At 42.9% G+C, this 15961-nt stretch overlaps 3 protein-coding genes across 3 annotated transcripts; all 3 read right to left on the reverse strand.

The window, feature by feature from the left end:
- Positions 1 to 278: 278 nt before the first annotated feature.
- BCR41DRAFT_387785 (Thiolase, N-terminal domain-domain-containing protein) lies at positions 279 to 2397 on the reverse strand. Its single transcript, XM_022027929.1, has 7 exons — positions 2190 to 2397; positions 2016 to 2079; positions 1733 to 1932; positions 1514 to 1627; positions 686 to 1410; positions 481 to 585; positions 279 to 352 (listed from the first exon to the last, which is right to left on the reverse strand). Exons 1-7 carry the CDS (start codon positions 2242 to 2244, stop codon positions 314 to 316), a joined length of 1302 nt encoding a protein of 433 aa, XP_021879659.1. The 5' UTR covers positions 2245 to 2397; the 3' UTR covers positions 279 to 313.
- BCR41DRAFT_357059 (Dor1-like family-domain-containing protein) lies at positions 2196 to 4810 on the reverse strand. Its single transcript, XM_022024795.1, has one exon. The coding sequence runs from the start codon at positions 4765 to 4767 to the stop codon at positions 2476 to 2478; it is 2292 nt and encodes a 763-aa protein (XP_021879660.1). The 5' UTR covers positions 4768 to 4810; the 3' UTR covers positions 2196 to 2475.
- A 3995-nt stretch (positions 4811 to 8805) lies between these two features.
- BCR41DRAFT_357061 (amino acid permease-domain-containing protein) lies at positions 8806 to 13043 on the reverse strand. The gene is made up of 6 exons (XM_022024796.1): positions 12539 to 13043; positions 10990 to 11025; positions 10179 to 10878; positions 9855 to 10089; positions 9582 to 9768; positions 8806 to 9485 (listed from the first exon to the last, which is right to left on the reverse strand). Exons 1-6 carry the CDS (start codon positions 12732 to 12734, stop codon positions 8845 to 8847), a joined length of 1995 nt encoding a protein of 664 aa, XP_021879661.1. The 5' UTR covers positions 12735 to 13043; the 3' UTR covers positions 8806 to 8844.
- Positions 13044 to 15961: the final 2918 nt, after the last annotated feature.

The raw sequence follows: 15961 nt of genomic DNA on the forward strand, positions 1-15961 counted from the left end.
CACAAAGTATCTCAAAGGCTTTGATGCTGTAAGACATATGATCAAAGAACTCAACCTTGGACACATGGTCCAAATTCGAAGGCGACGGCGGGATGTACCGGCGAAGCATGGTAGTTTTTGGATGAAGGATATTGTCAATAAACGAGGCAGTATTTGAAGTATAAGAGAAAGACGGACAAAAAACAGGGATGAGGGTGTTTTATAGGCTACAAGAAAAGGATCAAGCAACAATTCTTTAAAAGCATTCTAGCCTACAAAAAAAAAAGGAGGGTTTCCTTGTAAATATGATGCTTTATTTTTGGTTAACTGCCTTTTAGTCATCCTGTTCGCTTACAATAACGGCAGCCATGCCCTATAGAAAACAAAAATGGAATAATTCACAATTAAATCGTGGTCAGAAAAGCAATGAATATTAAGGTAGCATATCTCAACACTAGAAAAGTTGTGGTACTTTGTTAAGCTGATCTTATTTGAGCTTACCCCTCCAATGCCATAGCACATCGAAATAACACCAATTTTCTCGCCAGTATAGTGCAACTGAGAGATCAGTGTAGCCATCTGTCTAGCACCTGTCATGCCTAACGGCTTTTGACGCGTAATAAAAAAAAGAAAAAAAAAAAGATAAATATGATGGCTTTTTCACTCAAGTAATAAGCTTTTATACCACATAAAGATATTGACTTACGTGTCCAAGAGCAATGGCGCCGCCTTTTGGGTTAACCTTGGCTGACTTGATGCCCAAAGTACGCACACAATATAAAGCTTGTGATGCAAAGGCTTCATTGAGCTCATAAATATCCACATCGTCTACCTGCAAGCCCACATCCTTCAACACCGCAGGAATGGCCACTGCAGGGCCAATGCCCATGATCCTAGGAGGGCAACCCACTACTCTGGCTCCACACCAACGCGCTAAGATCGTGCAGCCCAATTCCTGAGCTTTGCTCCTTCGCATCAAAACCACTGCTGCTGCGCCATCCGACACTTGAGAGGCATTACCAGCCGTAGTGGACCCATCCTTTTTAAAGACCGGCTTGAGTTTGCTCAATTTCTCTGCACTAGAACCAGTACGAGGGCCCTCATCTTTAGAGATGATAACTTCCTTAACAATTTCTTTTTCTTGACCGGTAGTGGTGTCCTTCACAATTGACTTTTGTAATACTTTGACCGGGATGATCTCGGCATCGAACAGCCCTTGTTCTTGAGCCTTTAATGCCTTGGCATGCGATTCCGAAGCAAATGCATCTTGATCCTCACGTGTGATTGAGAAATCACTGGCCACATTCTCGGAGGTAATTCCCATGGGTACGAAGATATCGGCATTGCCAGGCCTTGCTTTGATCTGAGATGAAATCCGAGAAGGCATACTCTTGGAACCATAATCGTGGGTCATAGATTCGACGCCAGCGCCTAGAAAACCCATATAAGAATGAAATTAAAAAAAAAAAAAAAAAAAAAACAACAACAACAACAACAACAACAACAAACAAACAAACAAAGTTCTCAAACATACCGATGCCGACATCAATCTCTCCAGCTCGGATAGCATTGGCGATATAGTTACAAGACTGGAGGCCAGAGGAGCATTGGCGATTCAAAACACCATACGTTGTTGTGTAGGGGTATCCTAAAAAATTAAAGTCAGCGTACAGGAGTGGGGAGTTTTATTATGGCTATGATAGTATTTGCTATTATTATCATTAATTACTATTGCTATTATTTTTCAGCTTACCAGCTGCGAACATGGCTGCACGTCCAACTTTGATGCCACCAAGCTCCTGAAGGACATTACCAGTCTGGATGTCATTTACAACCTTGGGATCGATCTTGGCGCGCTCAGCAGCAGCCTTTAGAATGACTGCGAGTAGATCCTCTGGATACATATCTTTAAAACCACCTTTGCCAGCTCTGCAAATTGGTGTTCGGACCGCACTGTTCAAAGCAAATTAAGGTTTTGATTAGAACAAAGCATAGAGCAAGCCATTATGAATATTATTATTTTTTTCCCAACATACGCTACGATCACTACATCGTCAGGATGTCTGTGATGAATTAAATGTTCACGGTTGGAATTGCTTCCTACAGCAAAGGAGCGCTTGCAAGGGTTAACAGTTGTTTCTCATAATGTGCTTCCATGATTCCTGTTACTGTCAATACTTCAGTCATCTAGGCATTTCCATTAGTATTACCAATGATGTGGCCTTTGATTTGGTCAAGTCGTTTGTTGGTCGAGAGGGATGTCATGGTTTCAAATATTAAACGTGGATGGGGATGAGGATGAAGGAAAGGAAGGAAGGAGGATGGAAGGAAGGAGGATGGAAGGAAGGAATGCCAAAGAGGGGTAGACAAATAGTCTTGAGGAAGGGGTACAATGGGTAAAACTTTAGGCAAGCCAACCAATGTTCACTCCGTCTCTCGGGTGCTCGGTCTTCATCTAATGTTTTTATTTCATCATTTAATATTACACTAAAACACTCAGGATTTTAATTCGGTGCTCTCTCGAGGAGGGACCTCATCTGAAGATGCTTGTGAAGCTACTTGAGAAGATTCTTTGGCATCAGGCCCTTGCACAATATCATCTGGCTCATTATTGTTATCCTCTCCTAGAATGGCCTCTTCTGAGTTAGCTGGGGCTCCTATCTCAGTATCAGCAGTTGGTGCTGTCGAGTCTGTTGAATCATCGTTATCGGAAGATGGCTTCTCTTGTTCATCAGATAGCGTTGTCAAGTTGGGCTCGGTTTCAAAACTTTCGACTTGAACGAGACCGCCATAGATACCCTCATCAAAGCATTTTAAAATATACTCCTGTACCGCACGTTTATAAACAACCAGGAACTCGTCTAAGATCTTTTGCTCGCTCAAAACCTTGGATTCCTCAGCTCCTTGGAGCTTGAACCCAACGGCGTTAGAGTTATTTTGAGGTATTGATGTTGATGTTGGTCGAAGCGTTGAACGGAAGGCGCTGGGGCGCTCTCCAAAAATATGGTGGTCGTATTTTTCTAGTCCGAAGTCTACGCGTGTCAGACTATCAACCAATATCTCTCGTAAAGGTATTGCAAGTGATAGTGGTGCAAGTAGTCGCAATGAATTGAGCGCTGTCAAATATGAATTGGTGAGATATGCGAGCGCAGGATAGTCCATAAGATAAGTTTGAGGAGACAAAGATGATGGCCCACTGCCTAATGTGATATCTGCGCTTGATGTTCTACTGAGGATTGAGGGTGTTGAAGCAGATGATAACGATGCAGATGTACGCCCTATTCCGCTGACCATCCATTGACTTGGCAATAACCAATCAGGCTGGTTTCTTCCTTCGCCACCAAGGCTATCCAAAAACTCGTCTGCACCTCGCTGGAATGCTCCTCCGACGACTCGGATCACTGCCTCTTCAAACAAGGATGTGACAAGATATCGCAAATCGAATCCAATTTTAGCCATATTGGCACCAAAATACATCAACTGTGTCAGAACTGACAATAAGGCGGAAGTATCATGAATCTGCGGGATATGAAGTTTGAGTATACTGAATATTATCTGGGTCCGATAAGTGACAAAGTCGGCCAAGAGGTTTTCAGTCGTCCAATGGTGTTGCTTTTGATGACTGGCATGCTCTGCTTCTATACTTCCTGGTCCGCTTGCAGGCCCGGTGCCAGAGCCTTTACGGTCGATCGATGGCGATGACAATGATGAGAAGTTTGTAAGGTGGTCTGCACTGCCAAATATACTCTTGTAATATGTCATGATGTCGAACAGGCACTCGCGCGTCACATCAATATACTTTTTTAAATATCCAAACGAATCACCTTTATGAAATACGATCTTGGATAGCTGTTGATCCATATATAGGCCTCTAGATTTAAGAAAAAGCATTTTGAGTGGCGTCTCATCCTCGACTACTCCTACTGCACTGTTCATTGTTGCGGTTGAATAAAGCGATCCAGGCACAGTGCCTCTTCCTTTAGATGTCGCCGGTGCCGCCCCGCTCTGAAATTCATCATCATCCGCCACTTCGTTTTGACTGCTGAAGTTTCCCATGCGCCGGAGGAAGCCAACGGTTCTCAATGCTACGGGTAGTTTAATTGGTTCCCTTAGCTGGGCTAGCAGCTGAATGAGCATCATTTCTTTGCCCTGCGCGACCTTGAGCTCGATCTCCTGAATAATTCCAATCCCCGGGTATCTCGAAATCAGCCGTTGCACATGGCTCGCCAACTCTAATGCCTCGTTGTAATACCCATTCCTTACACACGTCTCCATGAGTAGCGGGATTTCCAGTACCTCAAGTAACTGTGAATGAGTTGCCAGGACCGAGGAATATATATGTTGCTTCTCTAGAATAGGTGACACTTTGTCTGAGAACCCTGTGAGCGTGTCGATAAATTTTGGTATAATATCCTGGAAATGATCTAAATGTTGGCCAAGGGTCTCGAAGGTAGACTGGACATCCTGTTTACAGTCCTTGACAAGGATAAATGTTTTGTAATCGCGGAATGCTAATTCTGACATGCTCCGCTCCACTTTGAGCTGTTCTTCACGTAGCCTCCCCGGTTCATTATGCAATGCTGTTGCTGGGAGAGAAGTGAGTCGGTTGAGGTAGTCTTTGGACCAACTTGTTGAAAGAAGCTCGCGTTTTTGTGATGGGACCTTTTCCAGGATCTTCTCAAATAGTGCATCCTGATCCGTACTGATGTTCAAAACACTACTGTGGTTCATACGGGTCTCGTTGATATGTACACTTTGTGAATCTGGTCCTACATTATTGTTGGTCATCTTGATTGCCTTCGGTCAATGGACCAGTGTAAAAAACGATGAGTGCGGCAGGATGAAATTTCGCGTGCTTCAAAAGTATGTGACTTGTTGTTGGACAAACATTTGTGAGAAGCGGCGACGCTCTTGACCCATAAAAAAAAAACGAAGCAAGCTATAAAGTCGATTTATCTTACTTTATTAATATCTAAAATGATATGAATAAAATATGACAACCATATGCATACCCACGCATATGGAGTCATTGCATTACTCTGCTAAATGAGCGATATTGCCTATATAAGACATCAAGCTTGTAGACTGCTTTATGGTAGAAAGGAGTTCGCTCATTGCCAGCAGGAAAAAGCAGGCCTTAATGACAGTTTAAGTAGTAACGAGTTCTATTTCTCTCTGGCAACACCGCTTTGTTCAAGCCAACTTGGCTCTGGGATCAGTATTCCAGACAAGCATAAGCTCAGTCGCGCATATTTCGCGTACACTCGGCCCTTGCCACGGATCTTGACCAATGTCTGTGCGCATGCATGATCAGTACATGCAGTATGCGGATCCCGCGTTTCAAAGACCAATTTAGTCACTTTCATCCACATTCAAAATGTTCTCTTCGACTGTTGCAAGGGCAACGACAACGAGTGTAAAGCATGTCGCGAAGGACATTGTTTCAGAGACATTATTTTCAGTAAACTGAAAGCAAAAAAGGGTGATTTGGTTGTTAGTGCTCCAAGTCATAGGATGGTTGCATGTAGAAACATATGATGACATAGATTATTGAGAGGTAATTCACACCTTAGGCTCTGTGGCAAAGCTGCCATCGGATACTTTGATTAAAACGTGAGGACAGGCATGTCTGCCAGCCCTTTGAAGAGCAAGCTTCGTCCCTTGAATGAGAAAAAGCTGATCAATACCTTATACAGTGACAACCCATTTGCAACGCCAATCCTCAAGCACTGCTTTCATAATAAATAAAAACCTCTGTCAATAACAAAGTTTCATTTATCCAACGTATCCTATGTCCAGCAGGAGTTGCCGATCAACATAGGAATATCATAGAAAGCTTCTCTTGCGGAGCCGAGTGATCTACACCAACGACCTGGTGCTCAAATACAAGCGACGACAGTTAGGGGTTATGCTTGCAGAGACGAAAGATGGCGAAGATGATGAAGAGAATGGCGGTGAAAGAGAAGACTTGTTTAGGTTTGGTAACTACGATGTATTTCTCGATGAAGCCAAGAAATATATCATAAGAGTCCGCATTGTAGTCGATTTGGGCGCCATTGAAACGCGTGCTTAGGGCACCTCAGGACATGGGTTTCTTGGATATGGCCCAGCATCATTAACCTTTCGTACCATCATCTGTAGTTTGTCCTTCCTCTTCGACACATAAGCGGAGGCCACCTTAGTACTTCTGCCTCTATCTTTAACACCGTCTACTCCTTTACCGTCTTTGCTTCCTGACCCAGGTGCAGAGTCAGATGACGTATGACAGTATCAATCGGAAACACGGCTTAAAGGCACTTTCGAGTTTGGGAATGCAGTTTAGCGCACCTCAAACTGCCCACCAGCGCTTAATGCCTCGTTGTTGGGCTTGGCTCAGGTGAAAGGAATGCCCTGGCGACTACCTTGCCCAACCCAGCCTACCCTCAGTACAGCTATCGTTCGACGCTATCCCCTACATCGGCCCTATGGAGCCTTTCGTCCTCTTTTACAAGAATAAAGAGAAAGTGCATGGAACTGATGTCACAGAGTCAAGATGCTACCATTGACTTTGGATCGAGCTCATGGCTACTTGAATTGTCTCGTGGCAAACAAATCTATGTACATCCTTAGTATCTCAAGGAAACCAAGAGGTGTGTAAAGCCTTTTGGAATAGAAGGCCGCCTGGAAATGTTTGTTTTATCGCAGCAAGCAGTTACACTTCGGTGGCATCGCCAAACACGTAAAGATGATATAACTTGAATCACAACGCTCTTGGATGCCCACCTCCTCCGACCTGAACGAATGTTCATTAAGGAGGGTTCCTTGGTGAGAGTGGCTAGGCTCTTGATCCTCTCTCTATGAGGCTTTCTGTGGGTGGTCTTTTCTTGATCAGCGCCTATGCTATCGACATGCAGGAAATAGTATACTGAGTCGAGTGCTTCCGACAAAAAAAGTGGGAAATGCATGCCAACCCGGATAGGTCTGCTTCTAATGCCATCTGCGGCAGCAAGTCAGCGAAGAGAAAGTCAAAAGCATGTCCACAGGGCATCGGTTTCGAAATAAGGGTTGATGGTCTCTTCTGGAAAGATCATAGTCCCAACTTGCCGTTTCTTGAGATGGTGCTAGAACCCAGTGGTACCTATGTCTGTGTGTTATGATTTCGGTAGACCATTCAGGAAGCTATATCAGCGACCATGTCAGGCGCAAAGCTAACACACACTAATATAAATGTGAGAAAGACTTACTGTACTCACTCTCGGGCAAGCAGCATTCCGGGCGAAAAGAGGAAGTAGGATATTAAGCGGAAGTAAGTTAGGGATGCGATGAAAGGATGTGAAGGGAGATAAAGAGGAAAGAAGGGCAAGAAGGGCAAGAAGGGCAAGAAGGGCAAGAAGGGCAAGAAGTAACAAGAGAACAAAAGGCGAAGATGTCTCTCATCACAACGATCGATTGTTAAAAAGTCCTGGTGTGGTAAAAGCAATTTCATATGCGCACAATTGATACGAGCGATCCCAAACCTTTTCAACAACAATTGCGGCAACAACAACACCGAAGAAAAAAAAAAAAAAAAAAAGATTACTAGGCTCTCAGTTAGAGTTGTGGTTATGGGTCAAACAATAGGTTCAATAGGTTGGGAAAAGAAAAACAAAAAACAAAAACAAATCCACATTACACTTTTTTTTACGCGTTTGTTTCGTCGACCAATCAATTCATCGAAAAGAGTGTCAAATCCACACAGCAATAAAAGCCATCATCGACCAGCCACTTTATCCAAAAGTTCGTGTATATCCATGTGCATGAAGATACCGCGATAAATTAGGGAGCTCGTAAATGTCTAGGCAAGTTCCTTCGAGCAATGCATAAAAAAATCCCTAGTTGCGCCAAGACCGAAATGACAAACTGAATAGCAGCAGCGGGACCCAGGCGATGGCGGAAAAAATATGTAAGGGACTCTTCGATCACCTGTATATGCTTTGTACGATGAAAGTTATGAAATCATTCAGATTATGCAAATAGTCGAAAGCTTTTTTCTTTTTTTCTTTTTTCTTTTTATTTTTATTATTAATTTAGAATAAGGTCTTTGATGTCACCAGTGCCATTCTACCTCAACTGCCAATCCATATTCAGCTCCTGCAGGATTCCTCTCTGCCTTAGTTGCTTTTTGCACTCGTACAATTTTTCATATGTGCGCATCCGAAATTGTCATTTCGAGAGCCACTTGGTATTGCGGATGTGCAGGGCAACGGTTATTTAATGTGTTATATACCTTCGCTATTTTCCAACAAACAATCAGCGCAAGCGATTTATCTGTATGTCGATAGCTGCTGTTGACTCTGCGCTTGGTCATCGTGTACTAAAGGCGAAAACGACACATTATTATACTGTTTTAAAGTGAGACTAGTTACTTCCTTCTTGAGGAGGTTTATCTCAAGTTTGCATAGGATACAAGCTGAGATTAACTTGATCAATACGAATGGACGCTGATGGCATACTACAGCTCTAGGCAACAATAAGATCACTATCTATAAAACAAGTTGCTAGAGCTGTTGAAGATCTCATTAATGATTTTTTCAAGTTACCGCTACTTCTACTACTGTTATTAGTATTAGCAGTAGTGGTAGCAGTGGGACTAACACTGAAGTTTGCTCGTTTCCCGATGTTTTTATGTGAAGAAAGCATATAGAAGTGACTGGAAGGGGTGGTAGACGCGTGTTTGTCTTCTTTCTTCATTTCAAAGACGATATAGGGTAAATAACGGGCAAATAAATACCCAGTGTTCAAACACCCTTTGACAACAGGAAAAGGAAGTTGTTTTCTAGTCATATGGGAATTTATATAAGTATTATACAGTTATTGTACAGGTAGCATTGTACAAAGTGGTCAATTTCAAGAAATACGGGGAGAGATGTGAGCCGTTTCTGGATATGGCTCAAATGTCGTTTGCGGGCGATGGAAACCTCGAGATGAAATGCTGACTGATTCGTCCTTGCCTCCTGACAATGGACCTGCAAGGTCTGGCATAGTAGAGACGCGTTCAATGCGTTTGCGGCGAGTATCAAAAGAGTTCCCAACACCATGTTCGATGCCTACATCACTTGACGCTCTGTCATGGAAGCGAAATGAGCCCTCTGCGGCACTGAGGCGATGCTCCCTTCTACAGCCTGTTAAATCAGGAACACCAAACCCTGATGGCGGTCGTGTCTCTATATAGTCACTGTTTCGAGGGTGTCGCGGCCTATCATACTCCATCCGGCGAGCCAACTGCCGGGCGTACTGTTGCCTAAGATCATCATCGGTATACCCCTGATAGTCCTGACTATCTGCTGAGAAATCTTCATGCAATACTCTCATGGGTTCGTCCACAACGAATCGTGGGTTGTTGATTTCAGAGTGTGTTCTTCCATACAATATATAAATCAAAATCCCCACCCCCATCCAGACCAGCAGCCGCATAATAGCCTCAGTTCGTGCGCCTTGAAGCAAAAGTAGAGAGCTACCTGCTCCAATACCGGGTAGTAAAAACGGACCTAGAAATAACACAGACATTTCAACTTAGAAAAACCGTATATTGAGAAATACTCCAGTCCCTTTATCATAATGCAAAACTTGGCACAGTAATATACCTCCTGGGACTTTGAACCGCCTGGGTACGGTCTTTCTAGTATATCGCAGGATAATGACGCCAATGTTGACTACAAAATAAGCGAATATTGTCCCAACGGACGACATATCACTAAGCACCTGTATAGGAAAGAGTCCACCACAAACCGAGCAGAGGACGCCGGATATTAGTGTGCTAACGTATGGTGTCTGAAAAAGTCATTGTGTTAGGAAGTGAGTGAAGTGATCTAAGTCTTGAAGTAACATCAAATTATCAAAGCAACCTAACAACACACCTTATATTTCGGATGAACCTTGGCAAACAGAGGAGGAATCAGACCATCATTTGCCATGGCATAGAAAACACGAGGCTGAGCTATCAACAAGACAAGGATGACAGATGTGGTGGCTGCCAAAGCTCCCAATTCAGTTATGACAACAAGCCAATGCATTCCTGTCAAGCGAACAGCATCTACCACTGGTGAATCGCCTCCAAGTTTCGTATAGTGCGCGACGCCTACTGTAACAACGCTAAGTATAAAGGCCATATCCATGATAACATGTCAGTGAAAATACTTGGCATCCTATGTTTCTTACTGTGATCATGTAGAGAGGCGTACCTGATACCGACGTAGAGTATAGTAGCTATAACAATCGTTGCCATTATACCCACAGGAAGGTTGACCTGGGGCTCTTTTGCCTCCTGAGCTGTGGTGCTGATACTGTCGAATCCAATATAAGCAAAAAATACCGTTGATGCGCCTGCAAGCATCCCTGACACGCCCCCAGTTTCTTCCGGGATGTAAGGATGGTAGTTTTCTGTCTTGACGAATGGGATCATAGCCAGGATAACGATGATCAGCACAAGGACCTTGAACACGACAAGATAATTATTGATTTTGGCAGTCATGTGGATGCCAAAATAAATCGTGGTGGAAACAAGAGCTGAAATAACGAATGCCGGTGTGTTAAAATAAGCGCCTGACGAGCTCAAGGCTCCCTTTTCCCACTTGATCGGTGTGCGAGTCCATTGAGGTGAAACTTTCCAATTGAATGCGTCCTCAAGAAAAGCTACCATATAGGCTGACCACCCTACAGACACCGTAGCAGCGCCAACAAGATATTCAAGTATAAGATCCCAGCCGATGATCCATGCTGCAAGCTCTCCTATAGAGGCATATGCATAAGTGTAGGCTGAGCCTGCAATCGGAATCATGGATGCCATTTCTGCATAGGACAAAGCTGCAATTCCGGACACAAAACCTCCTAAGAGAAGAGACAGCGTAACAGAGGGGCCAGCCTGCGTCTGGGCAGCAGTGCCTAGTAATTTAAAACAAGTGATTCCTTAGTCTATTAACGAGCGAAATAGACGGGCTATATGCATATGCAAATAAATACGGGAATGACATAGATGAAGGTTAAGTAGCTTACCCATTAAAACAAAGACGCCTGTGCCAATAACAGCACCTATATGTTGAAACAAGGGTAAACGGAATAGGGAAAGATAATTGGTTAAGAGCGCGTTTACATGAACAAAAAGAGCTATATTTATGTTGTGGACGTTTATAATGTATAGCATGCTTGTGCTTCGATGCGGTTCTTCTCTAGTAATGACAAAGTAGACAGCAGAATGGATCATACATGTAGAGCATATTTATATATACTAGCTATTTAACATTATGAACAAGCATGTGTGCATTTTCATTTCCTGCAATCCTGCAATCTTTGTTATTGCACAAACATTTTCTTAATGCAATTTTATATATTCCATTTTCACAACAAATATATACACACAAATATCCACACATGAAGGACAAAGAGATGGGTGTAAAAAATGCAAAAACAAACATTGGTCCAAAGCGACTTTTTAAGCATAGCAACATAACATGCAATAAATTGCCGGAGAGCACGGATGACAGCCCCCAGATATTTTGCCTTGAGCTATGGAGTGGTTGAGAGTAAGTAAGTGTACGAGAAGTAGATAGTCGAGAAAATGGGGAGCTTAGGAGGTCTGCATAAAAAAATGTGTGCTCTGTGTGAACCCATGATGGAGGTTATGATGCTCAAGTAAGTATGCTTATGGGCCAATCACTCTTCTTTTTGTTGTTTTGTTTGCACAAAGCAGCATGAAGATCCGAATCTTCGACTGCTCCAGTTACCAAATGCCACTCTTTTGCTTGAGTTTGACAAGGCATGATAAACAAACAATTGTGATGTAGACAAATGCAGAGGAGCAATAAGAAAGAGATGCGTTCCAGATAATATGAAAGACTACAATGAGAGATAGCTCTACAAGCACAGGCCTAGACCCTGGTTGAGCACCAAGGTCTATTAAATCGGGGACCCTTGGCTGTGTGAGGGTAACAAGGGTCATCCTGTGTTGTATTTGTTGGAATAGATCACCCCTTCTTGCTCATTTGCTCTGTGTGCTCTGACAATTATTTGAGCATATCCAAGGACAATCATGTTTTTTTGCCACATTGCATCGACCTTGGTAACAATGGTAACGGAGAATTTGAATGAAAAAGGGGTGAACTGTGCAGCAGCAGGGTTTAACACTTGATCTATGGAGATTTGGACTGACCAAATACCATAAAAAAAAAATAAGAGACACATGCCATCATGACTTGTCTTGAACTGTGAAGACGGAGCATTACAACAACACCCATGCCAACAGTTATTGCGGCAATGCACACACACATTTCCTTTCTGAGCCATGAGTTTAAAATATGGCATTTCCCTCACAGTGTTGCTCATAGCTTTTCTTTAGTCCTCACAACGGTCGTCTGTGAAGTGCAATTGAAGGAGTGCACGGAAAAATAATGACAGGTGCACAAAAAGAGACCAATCATTGAAATCGTGGAACATGACCTTGGAACTGAGCCTAGTACCCAATGTGTAAACGAAATCCAAGTTGTCCCTGCTGGGTAGTCTCTTTTTGAGGTAAGCTTCCATGCATGACCAAATTAAAAACACTCACCAAGTCCGACGAAAGTTAGTTCTGCAGGACCAAGTGCCCGATTGAATTTCGTTTCGGCTTCCTCGACTGTATACTCGAGGCGGCCTAGAGTCTGAATCGAGATCAAGCGTCGGGCATGGAACCTCAGCAGAGACTCGTTCGGCTTACGGAACGGTGTCTGTCCCGTGTAATAGTAGCCATCTTCATGGTCATCCATCTGCTCTTTGTAAAAAGAGAGGGAGTGTTTGGTGGAAGGCGTGTGGGGATGAATGATGGGCAAACTTTTGGCGGGAGAATTGAGTCGGAAAGAGAAAGAGAGGGAAGAGAAACAGGAGATCGAGGGCGCTACAAGGGTGAACGGTATCGCAGATGAGGATTAGATGAGATTATCGTTTTAATAAGTGGTAAGGCACTTTTAATATATTAATATACAGAGGAGTAAGAGTGAGAGAGAGTGAAGCTTAAGAAAGAAAGTGATTAATGACATGAGTGAATGAGGAATGATTGAGACAAAGAGACAGAGAGGATGATCTTTGAGTAACTCCATCGCTCTAAACCAAAAAAAAAAAAAAAAAAAAAAGGAAGTACAAAAACACATGTGCTTGCCATCTTTTGTGTATGCTTAAATACGATTGGATTTTGCAATTGAGCAGCACAAAATGTATAGTCGCATGGTGATGATGTCTTCTATCTGTTTTTTTTTTTTTTTTTTTTTTTTCCCTCTGATGAATGCTATAATTAATGATGTGTAAGAGATTTCGTGAGCGAGTCAGGTTTGTCAACCATATTGCCTAGATGCGAATAGGCAGGTGAAGCCCTGTATTCATCTGTTGAACCAAGAGGGTTTGCTTTGAGCATTCATACATTCAAAAATAACCTTATTTATAATTTAGAAATCTTGTGGTTCCTTACCTTCTCATGTACATTGCCATTTCCACATCGCGTGGTACAACCAGCCTGAGGATGAAGTTCATGTACACATGCACGTGCTGGGAGGCAAATGTGACTTGTTCTTGCAGACTCTTCTCTCTCAGGCTGTGTTTTTTCTAATTATCCGCTTTGATACTTAGCTCGAAAAAGAAAACAAGATGAAGCGGCTGGTGAGTGCTTTGGACCGGATGATTATTGTTCGTATTAGAATAATATGTAATCGAACAAAAATATTGACTTTGATCACTCTATCTCTTTTATCAGGGTCACCCTCTAAAAAAGCTCATCCAAGCATGAGTAGCGCAGATAGCACTGATATTCTTGTGGATGAGATTACAAAAGCAGGGCTTGTAAGGAAAGGGATAGTGAATAATGACCCTGACATGTCGCCTCTCAACTTGAAAGAGAGGGTCAAGGTGCTTTCGTACATGGGGTAGGGATCAAGAGCCAGTATTTACCACAACATTATCAGAGCGGCTCGCGAGCTCCGAAATTCTGGTGAAGGTATCAAGGATTCCAAAATATTGACTGCCCCTGAGGGTCGTACCTTCCCTGTTGCCGAAACACAGCATCTTTATATCAGAGAAGAATATAAAGAGCTTTATGACCATATTACAGCCAATTTCAATATCACTTATGAAACAGCTTCTTTGAGCCGAATCTTTGTCACTAGAACACCTGGAGTTGGGAAGTCAGCCTTTCTGGTTTATTTTGCCATCCTCTAACCGAGCACGACGAAGAAAATCCACCGATTATTATTTTCCATGAGAAGAAGAGTACTAGATGTTATGCCTACGGAGGAATAACTTGCCAACGCTATGGGGAGAGAGCAGAGCTCACTGATTTCCTTGAGCAGCCTGAAATGTGGTACATGTACTTAGTTGATAATGACGATAAGCCTCGACCAGATCAAGCCAGGACGGTATTTTCGGCGTCGCCTAGAACTCTTAACATCCAGTACGATGTCATAGTCAATGATACTATTCCCTCTAGCCATTATCATATGTCACCTTGGAGTCTTCCCGAGCCTCAAGCCTGTAGAGACCGTGTATAGTACTTCCATACAGTGATGATCCACTTTTGGAGGAGCTTTATTCCAAATTGGGAGGCGTGTCAAGATAGGTCCTGCAGGCTCCATCTGATTCACTTCGTCGTGAACCAAACAATATCTCAAATGCCAAGAAGAGCGCGTTTCAGCGTGTCAGAGATACCATCAATGAGCTCGAGAAGCCAGCGGATCTTGTAAACCTCTTACAAAAATGAATGTATCGAGTATCTATAGTGGCTGTCTATTACATAGATGGCCAACATGAAATGGAAATCTCCTTTGGTCGAATCAGAGATTATCGAAGTTTTACAAAAGCAGACTTGGAGTGATGTGTTGGGGAAACTTGTCAGAAGTGATGATGACATAGCTAAAGGCCCATTGTTTGAAATCTATGTTCGTTACTCATTTCAACGTGGTGATATTAGATTTCCCTTCAAGGATCTCCAGTCAGGCCTAACAGGATTTCTTGATTTCCTTGCAAAGCCGAAAGTGGTGCTTATCGGGGCTTCAGATGAGTTATCAGGGCTCACTCAAGCAACTGGTAAGTTGTTTCTACCATCAATTCCTAACTTTCCGTGCATCGATTTTGTGTTGGAACCCGATAAGCTATTTCAGGTCACAATATCAGAGGAGCATCCGATCATACAAGCACCATTCAAGGAGATAAATGATTATATTGCTGGACCCTGCTCGAAGATAAACCAATCAAAGTCGAAGGGAAGTGACAATGCCATTTTCCTCTATTTTGTGGTGCCAGGCTACAGATATGACGATTTTAAGGTTCAGAATTTTGTTATCAACAATGGTCAGGATGCCAAGGCGCCACCTGGATATTTAAAACGTGTAAGACAGTGTGTCATAAAAATCGACACCGTTGCTACATATTCAGGAGGATCACCCGGTTCGAACATAAAGAAATGAATCGAATACCAATCAAGTGGATGAAATTTTATCTTATAAAAAAAAGCATCATGTCCGTTCCTTGAGAATTTTTGTACAATGGTTCATCCTTTATGAATGAACCCATCATTATCCACTTACCCTTTAGACGAATGGGATGATGTGGTTTAATCGACCTTCCCTTCTACTAGAGCATTTAGAACTTTTATAAAGCTTCCTGTGATCATCATGCGATCTTGTGTGCAAGAAAGGGCTTCATAGAACCTTATGATACTATCATCAAAGAGTTTTGTAAAAACAGAGATGACGAAGAGTCCTGTGGAGAGCCCAGTGATGAGTCTGATGATGAGGCCCAAAATCATATTATTATCACCGGGACAGCCGGCATAGGAAATTATCCTTTCTCATATGCTTTGTCATCTGAATGCTTGCCACTTGCGGAAGACCCATCATTTATCATCATCCAGGGCGCCAGAACGTTTGACCGGGAGCTAGGATGGCAGCTCCGCTCTAAAGATATAAATGCCGTTCTGGCCCCATGGTTCGTGTACGGGATGACAACCTGC

Source organism: Lobosporangium transversale (assembly GCF_002105155.1).
Source record: "Lobosporangium transversale strain NRRL 3116 chromosome Unknown BCR41scaffold_28, whole genome shotgun sequence".
NCBI lineage: Eukaryota > Fungi > Mortierellomycota > Mortierellomycetes > Mortierellales > Mortierellaceae > Lobosporangium > Lobosporangium transversale.